Source organism: Mauremys reevesii, linkage group 7 (genome assembly GCF_016161935.1).
Source record: "Mauremys reevesii isolate NIE-2019 linkage group 7, ASM1616193v1, whole genome shotgun sequence".
NCBI classification, from domain to species: Eukaryota; Metazoa; Chordata; order Testudines; family Geoemydidae; genus Mauremys; species Mauremys reevesii.
This window is the reverse complement of record NC_052629.1, coordinates 6456769-6472701: the sequence shown is the minus strand read 5'-3', so window position 1 is coordinate 6472701 and position 15933 is coordinate 6456769. Positions and strand designations below refer to the sequence as shown.

At 45.6% G+C, this 15933-nt stretch overlaps 1 protein-coding gene across 7 annotated transcripts in view; it reads right to left on the bottom strand.

Annotated features, from left to right (window-relative positions):
• SORCS3 (sortilin related VPS10 domain containing receptor 3) overlaps positions 1-15933 on the bottom strand; it is a 522792-nt gene that overhangs the window by 385410 nt on the left and 121449 nt on the right. For 2 of the 7 annotated variants that reach the window (XM_039481978.1, XM_039481983.1), the window contains exon 1: positions 6700-6771. The exons of 4 other annotated variants lie outside the window; for them this stretch is intronic. In XM_039481978.1, the coding sequence (XP_039337912.1) occupies positions 6700-6771 (72 nt within the window). Of the gene's footprint in view, positions 1-6699; positions 6772-13356; positions 13550-15933 lie in introns of those variants that run through there. One more of the 7 variants, XM_039481981.1, reaches the window with a different exon arrangement.

Genomic DNA, 15933 nt, shown 5'->3' with positions numbered 1-15933 from the left:
CAGAGGGGGAACAGAGAGGCAAAGGGCTAGATTTTTAAAGGGCGTTAGGCACCTAAATGGTCACGCTGTGGCAAACGGGGGAATGGAACGTCAATAAGAAATGATTTAATACTTTGCACTTCTACGCACCTTCACACATTCCCAAACATTAAGCAAGGCCCACATCAGCCCTGCACAGTAGTTATGTGCTGTTATATCCATTGCACAAGCCGGTAAGTAAAGGTCCCGAAAGTGTAAATAAGACATCCAAAAAGTTTCACATCAAGGCAGTAGCAACACCAGGAATCCTGTCTCCTGCTCTAAGTATTACAGGGTTAGAAGCACCTTCTGTTCCCAGTTGCGACCAAGGCCCCATTGGGCTAGGGAGTGGACATGAATTTACAATCTGCTTAAGGTCACTGAGAAGACCAGTAACAGAGATGGGGCTAGAACCAAAGTCTCCTAAGTCCCAGCTACGCAGCCCACACACCAGACCAAGCTGCCTCTGTAGACATTTGACGTAACTGGGGTATCTACATAACGAATTATGGCACTGCGGGTCTTACAAAGCCTCTATTTGTTTTCCAGCTGTTCTAGATGGAGAGAGACACAGACACACACGTGTGCCTTTATTCTGATCCCTCGTCCCTTTCCAGACGACAGCAGTAAATTAAACTGGGTGAGCATTAAGCACTGATCTCACCCACAAGGCAGCTACAGCTCCCCAGCACACCTTCTGTAATGTAACCGTTGTTCTGCACTTCCCTGCACCGCCCGCCCAACACACACACACACACACACACACACACACACACACACACACACACACCTCCTGTTCTCCACCTGGATTATTTCAGCGTGTGGGAAAGATAAACATTAAGACCACAGTTGGCAAGGCTGGAGGGAAATGCCAGGTCTGAATTCACCTCATTTAAAAGGGAAGGAATAAATCTTCGTTAATGTTAATAAACATAATGCTCATGCTTGCGGATCAAGTTACTTGGTGCTGCTGTGGCAGGGTGAGCAAAGGGAGAAGGATTTCTAGAATCAGCTCCAATGTCCAATGCAATTTCACAAGGAAATTTCTATCCACTGATACAGAAGGGGAGGAAGAGATGCCACAGCCCTGGACAAGGTTAGAGGACTATCTCCAAAGGGGCTGAGGCTATGCCCCAATTATGGCTGCCCCCCGCATAGTGCACCAGAGGAGTAGGGAGGGCATAATGAACAGACATCTGGCATCAAGGAATGGTATCTGGCCAGCATTGCTTGACAGGTGGGCAGGGCCATAGGGGCCACAGCTCTACCCACTCCTCCGCACATCAAAAATGGAACCGATCAGCAATTACCCACCGAAACGTTTGCTTCAATGGAAAATGGCTTTTGGCCTAAAGGGAAATTTTTCTGAAAATCATCAGTTTACGTCAAAAGCGAGAAACAATAACAGATTCCCCAGACCTTGGCACGTGGCAGCCAAATATATTTAGGGTTTGGGTTTTCAGCTTTTGGACTAAAAACTTGAAAAACGTCAACAAGATGTTTTACATAGGGGCAGGGAGGAAAAAAAAAAATCCCGTTTCCTGACCAGGTCTAGCAGCTCAGACAGGGCTGGGCAAGGGCAGTTTCCCAGGGCCCTCCATGAATGGTCAGCAGAGGAGCCTTCTAACCCTCAGGCAACCCTGCTCATGAATTGTTACTGGGTTGTCATAAGGTCCAGGAGCCTGGGCATGGAGCAGGACCCATGCTACCAGGCACTGTACAAAAAAACAGAACAAACAAACAATACCTGCCGCCCCAAAGAGTTTACAATCCAAATCAAGACTGAACTGTTCCCATAGGGTAGCACTACACTGCACACTAAGCCCAGCTCTGACTCAGCTTTGAACCCAAGCCCCAATCAGACAGACTTGGGCCAGCAAGCACTCAGGCGCTACAACCCAGCTGGGGTGGGGAGGCGGGGGTTAAAGCCTGACTCCCACTGTGACTCGGGTGCAAGCCCTGTCATAAATGCAGCTCAAGCCAAGTCAGAACATACTGCACAACGCAGACTGACGTGTTAGCATGGCTGTAAAACCAGGGTCCAGCAATTGAAAAACCCAGGTTTACATTACAATGCAGTGTGGATGCTCAAGCACCCCCTTAGAAGCACTGAGTCCACAAGTCCAGGGCCTACCGATCTGGATTTACAGTGTAGTGTAGACATACCCTAAGAGGAATCATTCTGCCATTGGTTTTCTGGAGGGAGGCAAAAATAAGACATTCTGAATTCTGAGGGGAGAAAAATTTCTCACAGATTAGCACTGCAGGATTTAGAAGCTTAGAGGATTAGGGTTGGAAGAGACCTCAGGAAGTCATCTAGTCCAACCCCCTGCTCAAAGCAGGACTAACTCCAACTAAATCCAGGGCTTTCTTACAGGAGTGAAAACTGTATTTCCTCAGCAAAGGAAAAGGGCTAGAGGTCACATATGGGGAGCATAGGTGTTGAATAAGAAGGCACAGTTTACACAGTCAGTTAGCAGGCTAGAGCCAAACTAAACTATATGAGAAAGCTAGAACACCCATGGAATGGGCATTGGGTTGGGAATCAGGAGACTTGGGTTTAATTCCCAGCTCCGACACCGATGTGCTGTGTAAACGCAGACAAGTCACTTCACCTTTCTCTGCTGCTATTTCCTTTCCCACCCCCTGTCTCGTCTGTCTAGACTGTAAACTCTCCAGGGCAGGGATGGTCTCTTACTATGCAGTAATACAGTGTAGCTAGAACAATGGGGCCCTAATCTGGTAATGCAAATACCACCATTGTACAAATAACTTGAAACAGGGTCCTCTAGAGACTTTGCAATATAAGAAGAGGTAAGATGAACAGAGTCAACCTGGATGCCCACAGCCAGATCAATCATGCCTCTAAAAAGGAAGAGACAGAAACAATCTCAAGAGGGAAAAAAAGCCAAACACATCTGGAGTGATTTCTCTGGAGTGACCCGAGCCCAGGCCTGATTAGTAAACAAGATCTGTCCAGGTGCTGCACCTAATTAGAAGCAGCCCAGTCGATGAAAGCAGCAGATACACTTTGGTACAATTGTCTAATTACTGCAGAGAGTTTAATGAAGTTTCCAAAGGCCTAACCCCTTGTTCCTATTAATTAGGAGACAGGGCCGTTACATTCTCACGTTATTCAATTAGGGGAACTGCTGACACAGCTATTTCTTGTGGCACCTTAATTCACTGAGGAACAAGCCAGGCTATTTGCATCTTAGACATAAAATGACCCTTCAGCTATTAATAAGAAAGTGTTGTATTAGTCCCAAATGCTGCCACAGCACAATTACTGCTGTATCATCTGGCACAGATCTGTCGATTGCCGCGGTATGGTTTTAGACAGGAAAGCTCGCGTTATAAAAGTTTAAATGAATTTAGCGCTGGTGGAAGGAGACCCATTTCTAGAGCTGACAATTACTGTCCTCAACCCACTGACCAGTGAAACCGGGTCTCTCATGAAATCTGGTCTTTGTGTACGTTTACCCCCATACTATACAGATTTTACAGGGCAGAGCCAGCCTCTCTCAAACTGGGGGGCCTGACCCAAAGGGGGTCTCAGAGGGGTCACAAGGTTATTGTGGGGCAGGGAGGCGTGGTATTGCCACCCTTACTTCTGCGCTGCCTTCCGAGCTGGGTGACCGAAGAGTGGTGGCTGCTGGCTGAGTGCCCAGCTGTACAGACAGCAGCATAGAAGTAAGGGTGACAATACCATGCAATGCCATTCTTACTTCTGTGCTGCTGCTGGAAGCAGCTCTGCCTTCAGAGCTGGGCTTCCGGCCAGCAGCCGCTGCTCTCCAGACCCATACAATGACACCACTGTGAAATCTGAGATGTAAATATCTGAAATCATGAAATTTACGATTTTTAAAAATCCTATGACCATGAAATTGACCAGAATGGACCACGAATTTGGTAGGACCCTAACTATAGCATTAGCAGCAGCATCGGACCCTGTCAGTGTGCCTCAAGCCAGACCTAGAGGGACAATCTTTAAGGATAAGAGGGTTGCTCAATACTTTGAGCATCTTCCCACGTTCACTTCTGAGGAGGTTTGCATTTGACTCAGACTCTTTTCCCTCCCACTTCCTTTTGCACTGAGATGAAATATTCAAATCAATGCATAATCTGTCTTTCACCCACACAAGCACACACCGGAAGCCACACTCATGTAATTATAGCGGCTCCCCTTAGCATCGTAAGAGAGAAGAATCCCGTCATAGTGTTTCCATTGTAAGCCCCTATTCCTCCCCACCCCCAAGATTTTATACTGTAGTCAAATAATTTGCTTTGGCAGAAACTTGGTTTCACAAGCTTTCAGCCCAGCAATGAAAAATGTGTTTTTTTTAAGTTGATTTAAATCAGTTCAGTCCCATCAGTTTAGGGTCTGATGCATTCATTTACATTTGTATAACTCAGACTCAGCTCCCATTACACAGAGAACTAGGTAGTTAGTTCACAATCCAGACTGATGCTTTTGGCAACTGACAAAAAAAAATATCAAAGTGAAACCAAATAATTTTCTGCGTTTTCAATATCTCTTCAGTATGTAGAACTAGCATATGTAGATCGTATAGGGCACTGATCATTAAATACAAAGTTTCAGTTCACATTATATGCTGGTTTGATCCCACTTACAGTCCAACATATTAAAGTTCTAGGATCTACATTCAAAGTTCTAGGATCCAGAAATGTCTGGCACATTTCCTTTGTGAACTGAAAAAATAATATTCCATTTTTTTCCCTCTGATCCTGAAGTCACCCACATTTTACTTGCTGTGCAGCTACTTCTGGGATAGAACAGGGAAGCTGTTTAACCACACACAGCAACAATACACAAACAATGGAAAAAGGTGAAGAAAAAAAAACAAACAAAAACTTTTGCCATATAGAATACGACAAAACTTGGTAAGGAAAGAAATGTTCTTCTCAAGCCCTCACCAGCCTATTGCAGGGAGCAAGAAAGAAATTAAAAGCAATAAATAAGTAGTTGATAATGTCCATTTAAACCTTAAAAAGCAGGTTTCATATATCCAACGTGAACATTAACTACTGCTGCATGACCTGGCTGCTATAAAACAGCCGGCCCCAGTGAGCCTGCCTATCACGCTTTATTAGCCTGATGACAAAAAGCTGTTACAGAGCTGAGGTTACCCACCAGGGCATTAACAAGAGTCTGGCAGAAGCAGATCAGACACAATTTCAGGTTCCCTCCTGGAAAATTATCAATCACGCAAGATGCCATTATTATTTCCAAGTTGGAATCTATAAGCCACAAAGCAGTTTTTGCTGGGAGCCCTTGTCACCCAGTGATTGGGCCCAGGACTGGGAGTTGGGAGAGACTTGCATTAAGCAGCTAAGTTCTTTTTATTTAGACTTTACACAGCACAGCAATGGGAGCCTGCTGCAAGCTGCAGCCAGCCCTGTGTGCTCCCCTCTCCAATGTAAGCCCCACCATCTAAAACAGAGGGTGAGCTTTGCCACATCCCACATCCTCCCACCATGACGACACATGGGTTCTGTTCCTGACTCTGCCGCTGACCAGCTGTGTGACACCGACTTAGTCAATGCCCCATGCCTCAGTTTCCCTCTGTAAAATGGGGATCCCTTCCTTTGTAAAGCACTTTGAGATCTATAGATGAAAGGGGCGACAGCAGCGGTATTGCTGGCCTCTTCTTTCCTCATTTCTCAGCCGTAAAAGCTGAGGCCTGGGCTCTGCTGTTGCGCCTCCAGTTTTTCAATCTGAATAGGAGTCACAAGTGCAATCCGGAGTAGTTGCTGTGACAGTTCTCAGGGTACCCAGGACTGAGAGTCTGTGTTACACCCTCCCTCCAGCAAGAGAGTGTCTTGTACATAAGAATGGCCCTATTGAGTCAGACCAAAGGTCCATCTAGCCCAGTATCCTGTCTTCCGACAGTGGGCAGTACCACATGCCCCAGAGGGAATGAACAGAACAGGGAATCATCAAGTGAGGCATCCCCTGTCGCTCATTCCCAGCTTCTGGCAAACAGAAGCTAGGGACACCATTCCTGCCCATCCTGGCTATTAGCCATTGATGGACCTATCCTCCGTGAATTTATCTAGTTCTTTTTTTAACCCTGTTACGGTCTTGGCCTTCACAACATCCTCTGGCAAAGAGTTCCACAGGTTGACTGTGCATTGTGTGAAAAAATACTTCCTTTTATTTGTTTTAAACCTGCTGCCTATTAATTTCATTTGGTGACCCCTAGTTCTTGTGTTACGACAAGTAGTAAACAACACTTCCTTATCTACTTTCTCTACACCAGTCATGATTTTATAGACTTCAATCATCTCTCCTTAGCCACCTCTTTTCCAAGATGAAAAGGCCCAGTTTTATTAATCTTTCCTCATACAGAAGCCTGTGGTAGCTGGCTGTTAGCACCTATCAGCCATTCAAGCACTCTCCTCCAGGCTAGAAATCACCCAGAGGCAGCATGCTCCAGCCACGCCCCCTGCTTTCCCAGCATTCCCTGGAAGGTGCTGGTAGAAAGACAGCTATGCCCACTAACTATCGCTGCCTCCTAAACCCAGGGAATCCCTAGTTTAGTTGGGGCAGCTTTAATGCTGTTTTGCACTGATGGATTAGGACTAAACAGTGGGACCCCTGGATGGTGGGTTGAGTGGATCTCAGTTCCACCCAGAAAGCCAACAGTTAAATGATACCATGCATCTCAGTCTTGAGCTGAGAGAACAGCCCTTCACTGGGGAAGGAAAATGTCTTGATATGCAGATCATCTGAAAAATGGAGGAGGATTAACGTGAGAATGATGATTTCGAATATTCACTGTTTTGCCACAGCAGAATATGGTCATTCATGCTTGGAGTCCCAGCACATTTAACAAGCTATTCGTAATCGATCTCCCATTATGTGCAAGTACCTTCCATCGTTAGAAAACCCACCCCATTCAGCAAGTCCGTCGTGTTCACCACAGAGCCGGATGTGTACTTTGCTCTGCTCGCAAAGACTATTTGCAACACGCGAGCTCGCAGCAAGATCCAAGGTGTGTCCCAGGGACAGAGAGACACTACTGTGAGATCAGGAAAACACCAGCCTCTCTTGAAGCCACTGCAAAATTACTGTGTTTTTAACCAAACAGCCCAATACTACTGGGTTGGATGCATGCAGGAATTGCTGGGTGAGATTCTATGGCTTGTGTGTGCAGGACAGGGCCGCCCGGGGAGGGGAGGGGGGCAAATGGGGCAATTTGCCGCAGGGGCCCCCACAAGAATATAATAGTCTGTAGTTTTGCAACTTTTTTTTATGGAAGGGGCTCCCGAAATTGCTTTGCCCCAGGCTCCCTGAATCCTCTGGGCAGCCCTGGTGCCGGAGATCACAAGAGACAATCACCATGGTTCGAAATCAACCTACTATAGATCCAGGGTATTTTTGTCCATTTCTCTCCCTCCCCCCCAGTGTTTTCAATGGGCAGCAGAGAAAAGGAGAGCATGGTGTAAGCACATCTAATATGAGCGCCGACTGAAATGCCAACTTCAGGGGGCTTTCCTTCTTACCCGTTGTCATCATCATCATGGGCTAAATGAACTGCAGGCTTGGAAACCATCAGGAGCTGATTAGCCCAGGGTATAGTTATTACTGATTTCACAGGGCTCACGCTCAAGTTATTCAGTACTCTATTTTTCTCATCCTGTCTGCTAAATAAAACCCTTCTCCTCCTCCTCACTACCAGCTAGGAAATCCATGAACGGGGCACTTAGGGATGCACTGGTGACCATTGTTGGAAATGCACTGGGAGAGCTCTTTGGAAGGACAGAGTGGAAAATGGACAGCTGTCTTGCTAAATAACAGGGACCAGCTGCTATCTGGAGAACTCTCCATGCGCATGGTGAAACATGCACACACGTTTGCACTCCAGTGCAAATCTTTCCTCTACAACCTCACTGCTTCTCCTTGTCCCTTGAGCAAGGCTTGGTCTATGCACACAATTGTACCTAGCGGCTAGCGCACTAGTCTGGGACTTAGGAGAGCAGGGTTCTATTACTGGCTTAGCTACTGGCCTTCTGCGTAACCTTGGGCAAGTCACTTCACTATGCTGAGCCTCAGTTTCCCCATCTGTAAAATGGGGATAATGGTACTAACCTCCTGTGTGCAGTGCTTTGAGACTTACTGATGAAAAGAGCTACGTGGTGGTGTTGTAGCAGTGTTGGTCCCAGGATATTAGTGAGACAAGGTGAGTGAAGCAATATCTTTTATTGCACCAACTTCTTTTGAGCTCTGTACAAGCTCAAAAACTGGTCTCTTCCATTGTCTGTCCAGTGTATTTATAGCGGAGTCAGTCCCAGGATATTACCTCACCCACCTTGTCTCAGGCCTGGTTATTACAGTCCTGTTGGTCAGGGGGTGAGTTTTCCCCTCTGTGTAGTTACACCCCGGTGCAGAAGCAGTTACACCAGTAGAAAGGCGATTATACGTGCATCGACCCTCGGAGGGTTCTATTAACTCTACCGGCCCAGTTAAAGCAGTACAGTTTGCCGGCAGAAGCAGTCCGAAGGCTCAGTTTCCTCTACCTGCCCCAATAGAGAGCGATGACTTTTTTCGTTACATTACAGATTAGTCCCAGCAGAGAGGATGTGGTGGCAGAGCCACTGAGGCAGCCGCATTGGTTTGTCTGGCCTATCAAGAGACTGGGATCTCCTCTCACTATGTGTTTGTGCAGCATTTAGCACACGGGAGGCCCTCAACCTACTTCAGGCCTGTAGGTGCTACTGCGATACAAATATCTGCCGTGGGGAAGCAAACCTCTGAATCAAAGCATGAGCCTCTATTGCCTGAGCTAAGAGGAGCCTCTGCCGCTAGCCATTGCTGTGGCAGGCTCATGTACCGCTACAAGAGACCCAGCCACCAGTAGAGGGGGACAGAGCGCTATATTGAGTGTCCGTGGGTGGCATAAATAGCAATGCATTAGCACCCCTTCTATATCAGCAATCGCTGTGGTTGTCAGAGAGTGGTTATCCGATCACCAATGGGAGACAATCTCGCTATTCAGATGCGGTCCTAGCTATGAAAATGTTGGGGAACCCCTGCTTTGGAGGCAATATTCAGTGAGCTGCTAATGCCATGCGCCTCAAAGCCCCATCGCTCCCCAACATTTTGATTTTTTAATTTTAAACTGAACTTTTTAAACAAACTGTAACAGAGCCTAATTGAGGTTAATCATTTCCTGATTCCTTTGGCATTCATTGTAATAGCACTAATTACAATAAACACATTTGAAATTAATGTGCATGTCATATGCATATATCAATTCCATTCTAATTTACCACTGATTAATGTCCACAGACCGAACGTGGTTTCAATACTAAAATGCGCCTACATGGCTTACCCACCTTTGCCGGCAAGGCTGTTCCCACTGAAGGGTGGAAAGATTAGATAGATGAAGACAGATATGGAGGAAAAGCAAGCAAACAATCACCACCCAGGGTTGGAAGATGAAAGCACTATCAGAGACTAGGGCATGTTCCAGTGATGAAAGACAGGGCAACCCATCTATCTTCCGGTTTCTATAGTATTCATCACATGTGCTTAGCATAATAATACTGTGCAAACTGATCTGAGAGCCTCAAATGGAAAAAATACTGTAGAAGTGTAGACAGGAATGCTCTAAGCTTCACAATTAGATCTGAACAAATCTCAACTAATTTTGTGAAGGGCCGTTAAAAATAATCTGAAGACCAAGCTCCCTCTGCTAGTGTATATTTCACCAGCTGAAAATATGGCCCTGAATTTGCTTGGTGCATTTGTTCACCTTTGAGTTCCCTTTCTGCAAATATTCCAGCAAACCAGTTTAGTGGCAGGAAGTTAACAAACAGCACATTTCAAGAGAGAGTATTAGAGAATATCCATGAAAAAAAAAAGCTCATTTGAACTTAAATTTGAGGAACTGGATTCTAAAGAACTATAATCATCCAATCAGGGAACAAAAGCCTTGTGATTTATGCATCCAATCAAAATTAACCAGCATGGCTCCAATATTGAATGGCTCAAAAATCATTTGCAGACCAAGAATTGTCCTTAGAAATTATTCTGAGAATAATTTTGAAGGAGTGAATCTGAGAAAATCCCAAGCTGCTAATGAACAAGATGTGAGTAGAAAGGCAGGCTAAATTTGTGGAATAAATTGATTGCTATGAACTAGTTGCTCAGCTCTATCCACAAACACCTTATGTGTGGTAGGTAGCAATTATGATATCCATTTTACAGATGGTCAAACTGAGTCAGAGAGCCTAAAGGGTCTTCTGACCTTAGTGATCTGTGCAGGCAATTTGTAGCAATAAAGCTGCTTAGCCAGCACAGCAGAACCCCAGGAGGTAGAGCCCGTAGCATCAAAGATTAAGCTACAAAGGTTATGCTACATCAGACTCTTCTGTACAAAAGATCATTTCATCCTGAGCAGCTTGCCACAGTTACACAAATTTAACAGCAGAGCCTAAAACAGGACCAATGAGTCCTGCTTCCCAAATTCTCCTCTCTAACCACCAACTCTTTGACCACAGGAAGAGACTAAGAGCAACAGGGCCACTACAGTGTATGCAAGACAGTCTCAGCTGAATTAGAAACCCTCAGATCCTAACATCTCCGGGAAATTCTGATCCAGATTCAAACTTTGCTGCCCCTTCCCATTTCTGCTTTCAGCATGTGATGGGGTGGACTAGGCCCAGAGGCCCCCTGTTGGAGGCTTCAAGGTGCTGCTACACCCCATTCCAGAGAGGAGCAGAAGAGAAGTCCTCCAAGAGACCTAGAGTGGCTTCAGCCAATCAGAAGGGCTGCAGGAGCAGCCAGTCAGGGGCAAGGAGGGCCATATAAAAAGGAGCAGCAGGGCTAAAGTCAGTCAGTTGCTTTCTGAAGCTGTGTTCCTGGCTGGCTGAAAGAGCAGCAGGTCCACAGACAGCTGAATGTTGGCAGGGACTGGGGGAGCTAAGGAAGAGATCCTGGCTGGCTGCTGGGGCTGAGTAAGGATTGAGCCCACAGAGGGCTCCAGGAAGACTGTCTCTTGGGAGGAAGCCCTGGGGATACGGTCCCATACCAGGGCTGGGTGAAGGTAAAGACTCTATACCCTGGGAGGGGTTTGTTCTGTTCTACCTACAGGCAGTGTCTGAGACTTGGCCAGAGGGCTGAGTCACTTAAGACCCGCTGAAGAAACCATCAGCTGGGGGGAGTGCTCATGAGAGGCAGGTGCTGACCCCATTACACAAACACAAAAACCAGGTGAAACTGGGAATCAGATTCACCGAGGTTTGGGATATGTTCCTCTGAGAAAGGTGCACATCCAGTTGACTTGCAAACCTCAGGAGCTCATGAGAACCGATAGCCAGCAAGTTCCATACAAGATCCAGCTTGAGCTATGCCTCTCGGTTCCGTTCACCTCCATCTAGCAGGATCACTCCTACATACTGGCCTGCATAATACTGGATGTCTTTTGAAATTTAATTGGGTGATATGACTTATATACAAACCAGATACAAAGATATTCTCTGTATTTCCCAGCAGGGAACTCCTAGAGATTTGATTTTACATGCCTATATATATATTCATTCACACGCAGTGTATGTGTGAAAGAGAAAAAAATTGATGGTAGAGTGGTGGCTGCGATAATGCAGCTGCTGCATTCAAGCCACCAGTATCCTCTGGGAGCATCTCTTTGTACTCATCAACACCCAAAAAGATGCACAAGGCATTGTAATAATCCCACAAAGCGGACATAACGTGCCATCAAACCCAGAGTCCATGTGTGGAGAAGAGAACTGAACTGTGACTGCTACCATCAGCCTTGGCTGCCCTGAGGGCATTAATGCTAAGACTGGCTGCTCCCATTCAGTCATGTGGGGGTCTATTATTAATGGTATTTGTCCCTTCATTAAGATTTCTACTTCAGCAGGAAGGGAAAGCCTTTTAGAAAGACCATAAATTACACTGTCCTCAAAGGCGCTACACTAGCTCCAGTAAAGGAACAGAAGAGGTTTTCTGGGCACAGGACTATGAGAGCCTAGGAAGAACCAAGGAGGGTGTATATGAAAACTGATCTTTATCTAAAAAAAGATTAAATAGATAAAATAAGACCAGGGAAATTTGTACCTTAAAACCACAATGGAATCCGGCTTCCAGCCTATTCCTATCTTACCTTCAGCAGTGCCTGAGTTCTACTGAACTACCCTGGCTGTTCAGCTCCACCCTCTTTATACAAAGATATTACCCACAATTCCCCTCCACCTGCCAGAACTAAAAAGTCTTCCTCTGCATTTTTAAGAAACCCCTAATTAACTGCCATGTGACTCAACCAGCCACCACCATCTTGTAATGCAACAAATGATTCTTAAATCACATCACAAAAGAAACGAGTCCGCCACTCGAATCCTGAAGGAGATTTCCCAGAATGCCCCAAGACTAATGTCACAGCTCATCCCGCCTTAGGTAGCAAATACCCTGACATGCCTCGAACAGAAGTTTGTAAGTACATAGAGGGGAATCAACTAACAGCATCCCACCGGCATCCTGTTGTACAAGCACACACACACACACACCAGTTCACAACAAAATAAGGTTTCTTTTAATAATCAGCACATACCTGTAAATTATCTCCTCCTGGGAAGATGCTAAGAAGTCTGGGATACGAGTGGTTAGACTCAGGCCACAGACACTGATGCCCCAGGTTGGGACCCAGGGTTCAACAATCCCTAACCTGGGGTTACAAATGAGCATAGGTGCTCAATCCCTAGGTTAACAAACCCGGAGTCTAACTCGAGTTCTACTAACCCTGAGCTTTCATTGCAGTGTAGATGCGCACTCAGTCTTTAAACGTCCCTGTTACTCCCCAATATAAATCCCGTCAGAGGAAAATGTGCATATTTCATGGATTACTGCAGATTTTGAAGCAAAAGCAAAAAGCAAAGAAAAAAAAATCTCCTGTCCAGGAAATGAAAGAGAAATAAAACCACTCACGCTAACACCTTCACACACGGCAGCAGTGACCTATGTCTCCTGTACAATTCATCTACACCGCCCGTTATTGGACACAATATTTATAGCAAGCTTTTAAATCCCAGGTGAATACCAAGCCAAATAGCTAAAGGTTCCATAATTCACAAGTACAAAATGTAGTCTGCAGCCAAATATACTACATCTACGAACCAGCATAATAATAGGTTATGCAAAATGGATCCAATTTCACAGGGCTATTTTAATGCAAGCATTTAACTAATCAGTACAGTCAAGGCCTATGCTGCCCACCCCAGCCCCAGGGAACTTCTTCCGGCCAGCAGGAAAAGAACTTGATTGTTCCTGAGCCAGCTGCCCAGGTCTCCTACCATTTGAAGTAAAGCAGACTCTTTAGGCTGTTGGTTGCCATGTTGTTATGGGTGTGTCAGTCCCAGCATATGAGAGAGACAAGGTGGATGAGGTAATTTCTTTCACTGGACCAACTTCTGTTGGTGAGAGGGACAAGCTTTCGAACTTCACGGAGCTCTTCCTCGAGTCTGGAGAAGAGTCTAGGTAGGTATGCTGTGCGGGACAGATTTTAAGCATAAGGGGTTCACATGTTGTAGGAGACCACTTAACAGAGTGGGCGATTTTAGCTGTTGGCAGTGCAAAGGCCCATGACACATCATTCTGAGCCAGCCAGTACCGTGGTCGTCAGCCAGCTGAACAGCAGTCTGAAGTGGGTCATGAGGGGGCATGTGGTGCATTGCTGTGAAAGCAAAATCCCATGGTCACCAGGAACTAGTGGGAGCTGAGGCAGGGGAAAGAGCAGCTCACTCCCCCTCCATCAAAGGAGACAAAAGAGAAGACTCAAACAAACAAATTACCCTAGTGTAAATGCAGACTAACTAACTATTGGAGTCAAGGGAGCTATTCCACATTTGTAATGGACGTTGGAATCTGGCCCATAGACTGCAAGCTTAGCACAACTCCTACTGTAAGTAAACGTATGCCCTAGTGAAAGCCAGTCCTACAATGGAACAGAAGATTAGAATTCTGAGGCCTGTTTAACAAACACCACCTACAGTGCCCTGAATCCCAAGGAATAACTTTGACTCTTTGTAAACCAATTTTCACCAGTGCCAAACACTTGGAGTAAATGCCTGTGACCACACAACAGCATGGCTTCTGGTGGAGAACCCAGCTCCTACCAGCCACCCTCCAGAACTGCATGAGTTGAAAGCAGTGGGAAAACCCCCTTTTTGTTTAGTGCTTTAGAGCCTAGCAGCTCTTGACCAGTTCTGAATTTGCCTGTTGCTGACTCAAACAGTTAGACCTCGAGAAAAAAAAAATCAGAGTTTTTCCCTCCAATTGATGTTTTATAACAGGCTTCTGTGGTGCTGAGAAGCAGTCGAGTCTCGGCATATCCCCAGTTGCCGGGAATTACAGTAAAATTACAGAATGCACCAGCTAAGAAGTTTGAGGGGATGATCAGTATGAAAATAAACTTGACGTTCCTTTTTTTAAAAAAATTCTTTCCCCTCATGGTATTTTGTATTACTGCATGGTTTGCCAAGAACATCGCAGAATGCATCACTAAGATTACAGATATTATTAGCCACATGCAACCAGTAGGAGTAGAGATGATCCCAGACCAAAACCCAGGATTCTCAGTGTCCCCAAGCTTTGTTGAAAGCTCGGGTCTGAGTGGCTTGGGTACATCTCCATGCAATGGGGTATGATGATGCAAAACAATTTATTCTGTTGTCATGTCCTTCACGCAGTGCTTTGTGGACATAATTTGGTGGTCATAACCCAAGAAAAGAGGTTTTAAATAGGGAATTTCAAAAAAGGATGCAATGGATTTGCATTGCAAGATACACAGAAGTGATCAACTTGGATAAAGCACAAGCAATGCACAACAGTGAAGAGTCATGCAGCAGGAGGCACTTAGAACTACTAAGGTGCTTAAATATTAGAGCTGGTCAAAAGACTTTCATCCAAACACCTTTTCCAGTAGAAAGTGCCATTTTGACCAAAACAAAAAACTTCTCTGTTCTTTTGACCCAAACCTTTCATCCCTTTTCCAGTGGAGAAAAGCAAAAAGTGGGACAAAAGTGATCTTTTCCCACTAAAACTGCGGAGGGGAAAGATTTGGGGGGGGGATCTTGAATTTTTTTGCAAAATACATCTCCATCCCCCCGCCTCCACCCCCACCCACACACCAGTTCTGCTCAATTATGGAGAGAGGCAGAGACAACAGCCAAAGATGTAGGAACAGCGAGTGGGTAGACAATGGGTAGATAAACCAATCCAGCCCTTTAAATTTCCTCCTGTGCTGCAGGATAAGAATTTTTTTCTCCCATACATTTTAAGACCAGGAACTCAGTGGAATTCACCAAGCAAGGCAGAAAAATCGGCTGCAGGACAGGACAAACAGTGACAAATCAGGGGCTATAGCATCACAAGGGTAACATGATACAATCATAAAGTTTCCCATCGAGGACTTTGTGCCTCTTGAAATGATATGCTGGGATCACTCCTGGTTGATTGTCCATGGATGCTGTTCAAACACACTGTTCTTCCTACCAGCTGGCTGACCTGATCCTTTTTATTTCTTCCTTTGCAAAGGGGAACTGGGTGGAAGAAGGAGACCTGCTCTTTGTTGCAATGTGTGCACTGAAGACCAAGGTTGCCCAGCTGTGCAACAGTTATATGGAAAACAAATGAATCTTCCCAAGCATTAAAAAACTAGCTCAGGTCCCTAGCTGCCGCCATTCCAGGTCAGTGCATGCTGTTGAGACTATGCAGAGTGTAGCTATATAAACATCCGTTCCCCAGGAGCTTCATACACAGAGTCCTCCTGACAACAAGTAAAGTTCTCACATGATTGGTTCCTCGAATCAGTATCTGGGGCACACTACACAGCCGGCTTCTCTGCTCCATTCGGAATAGTAAAAATTTGT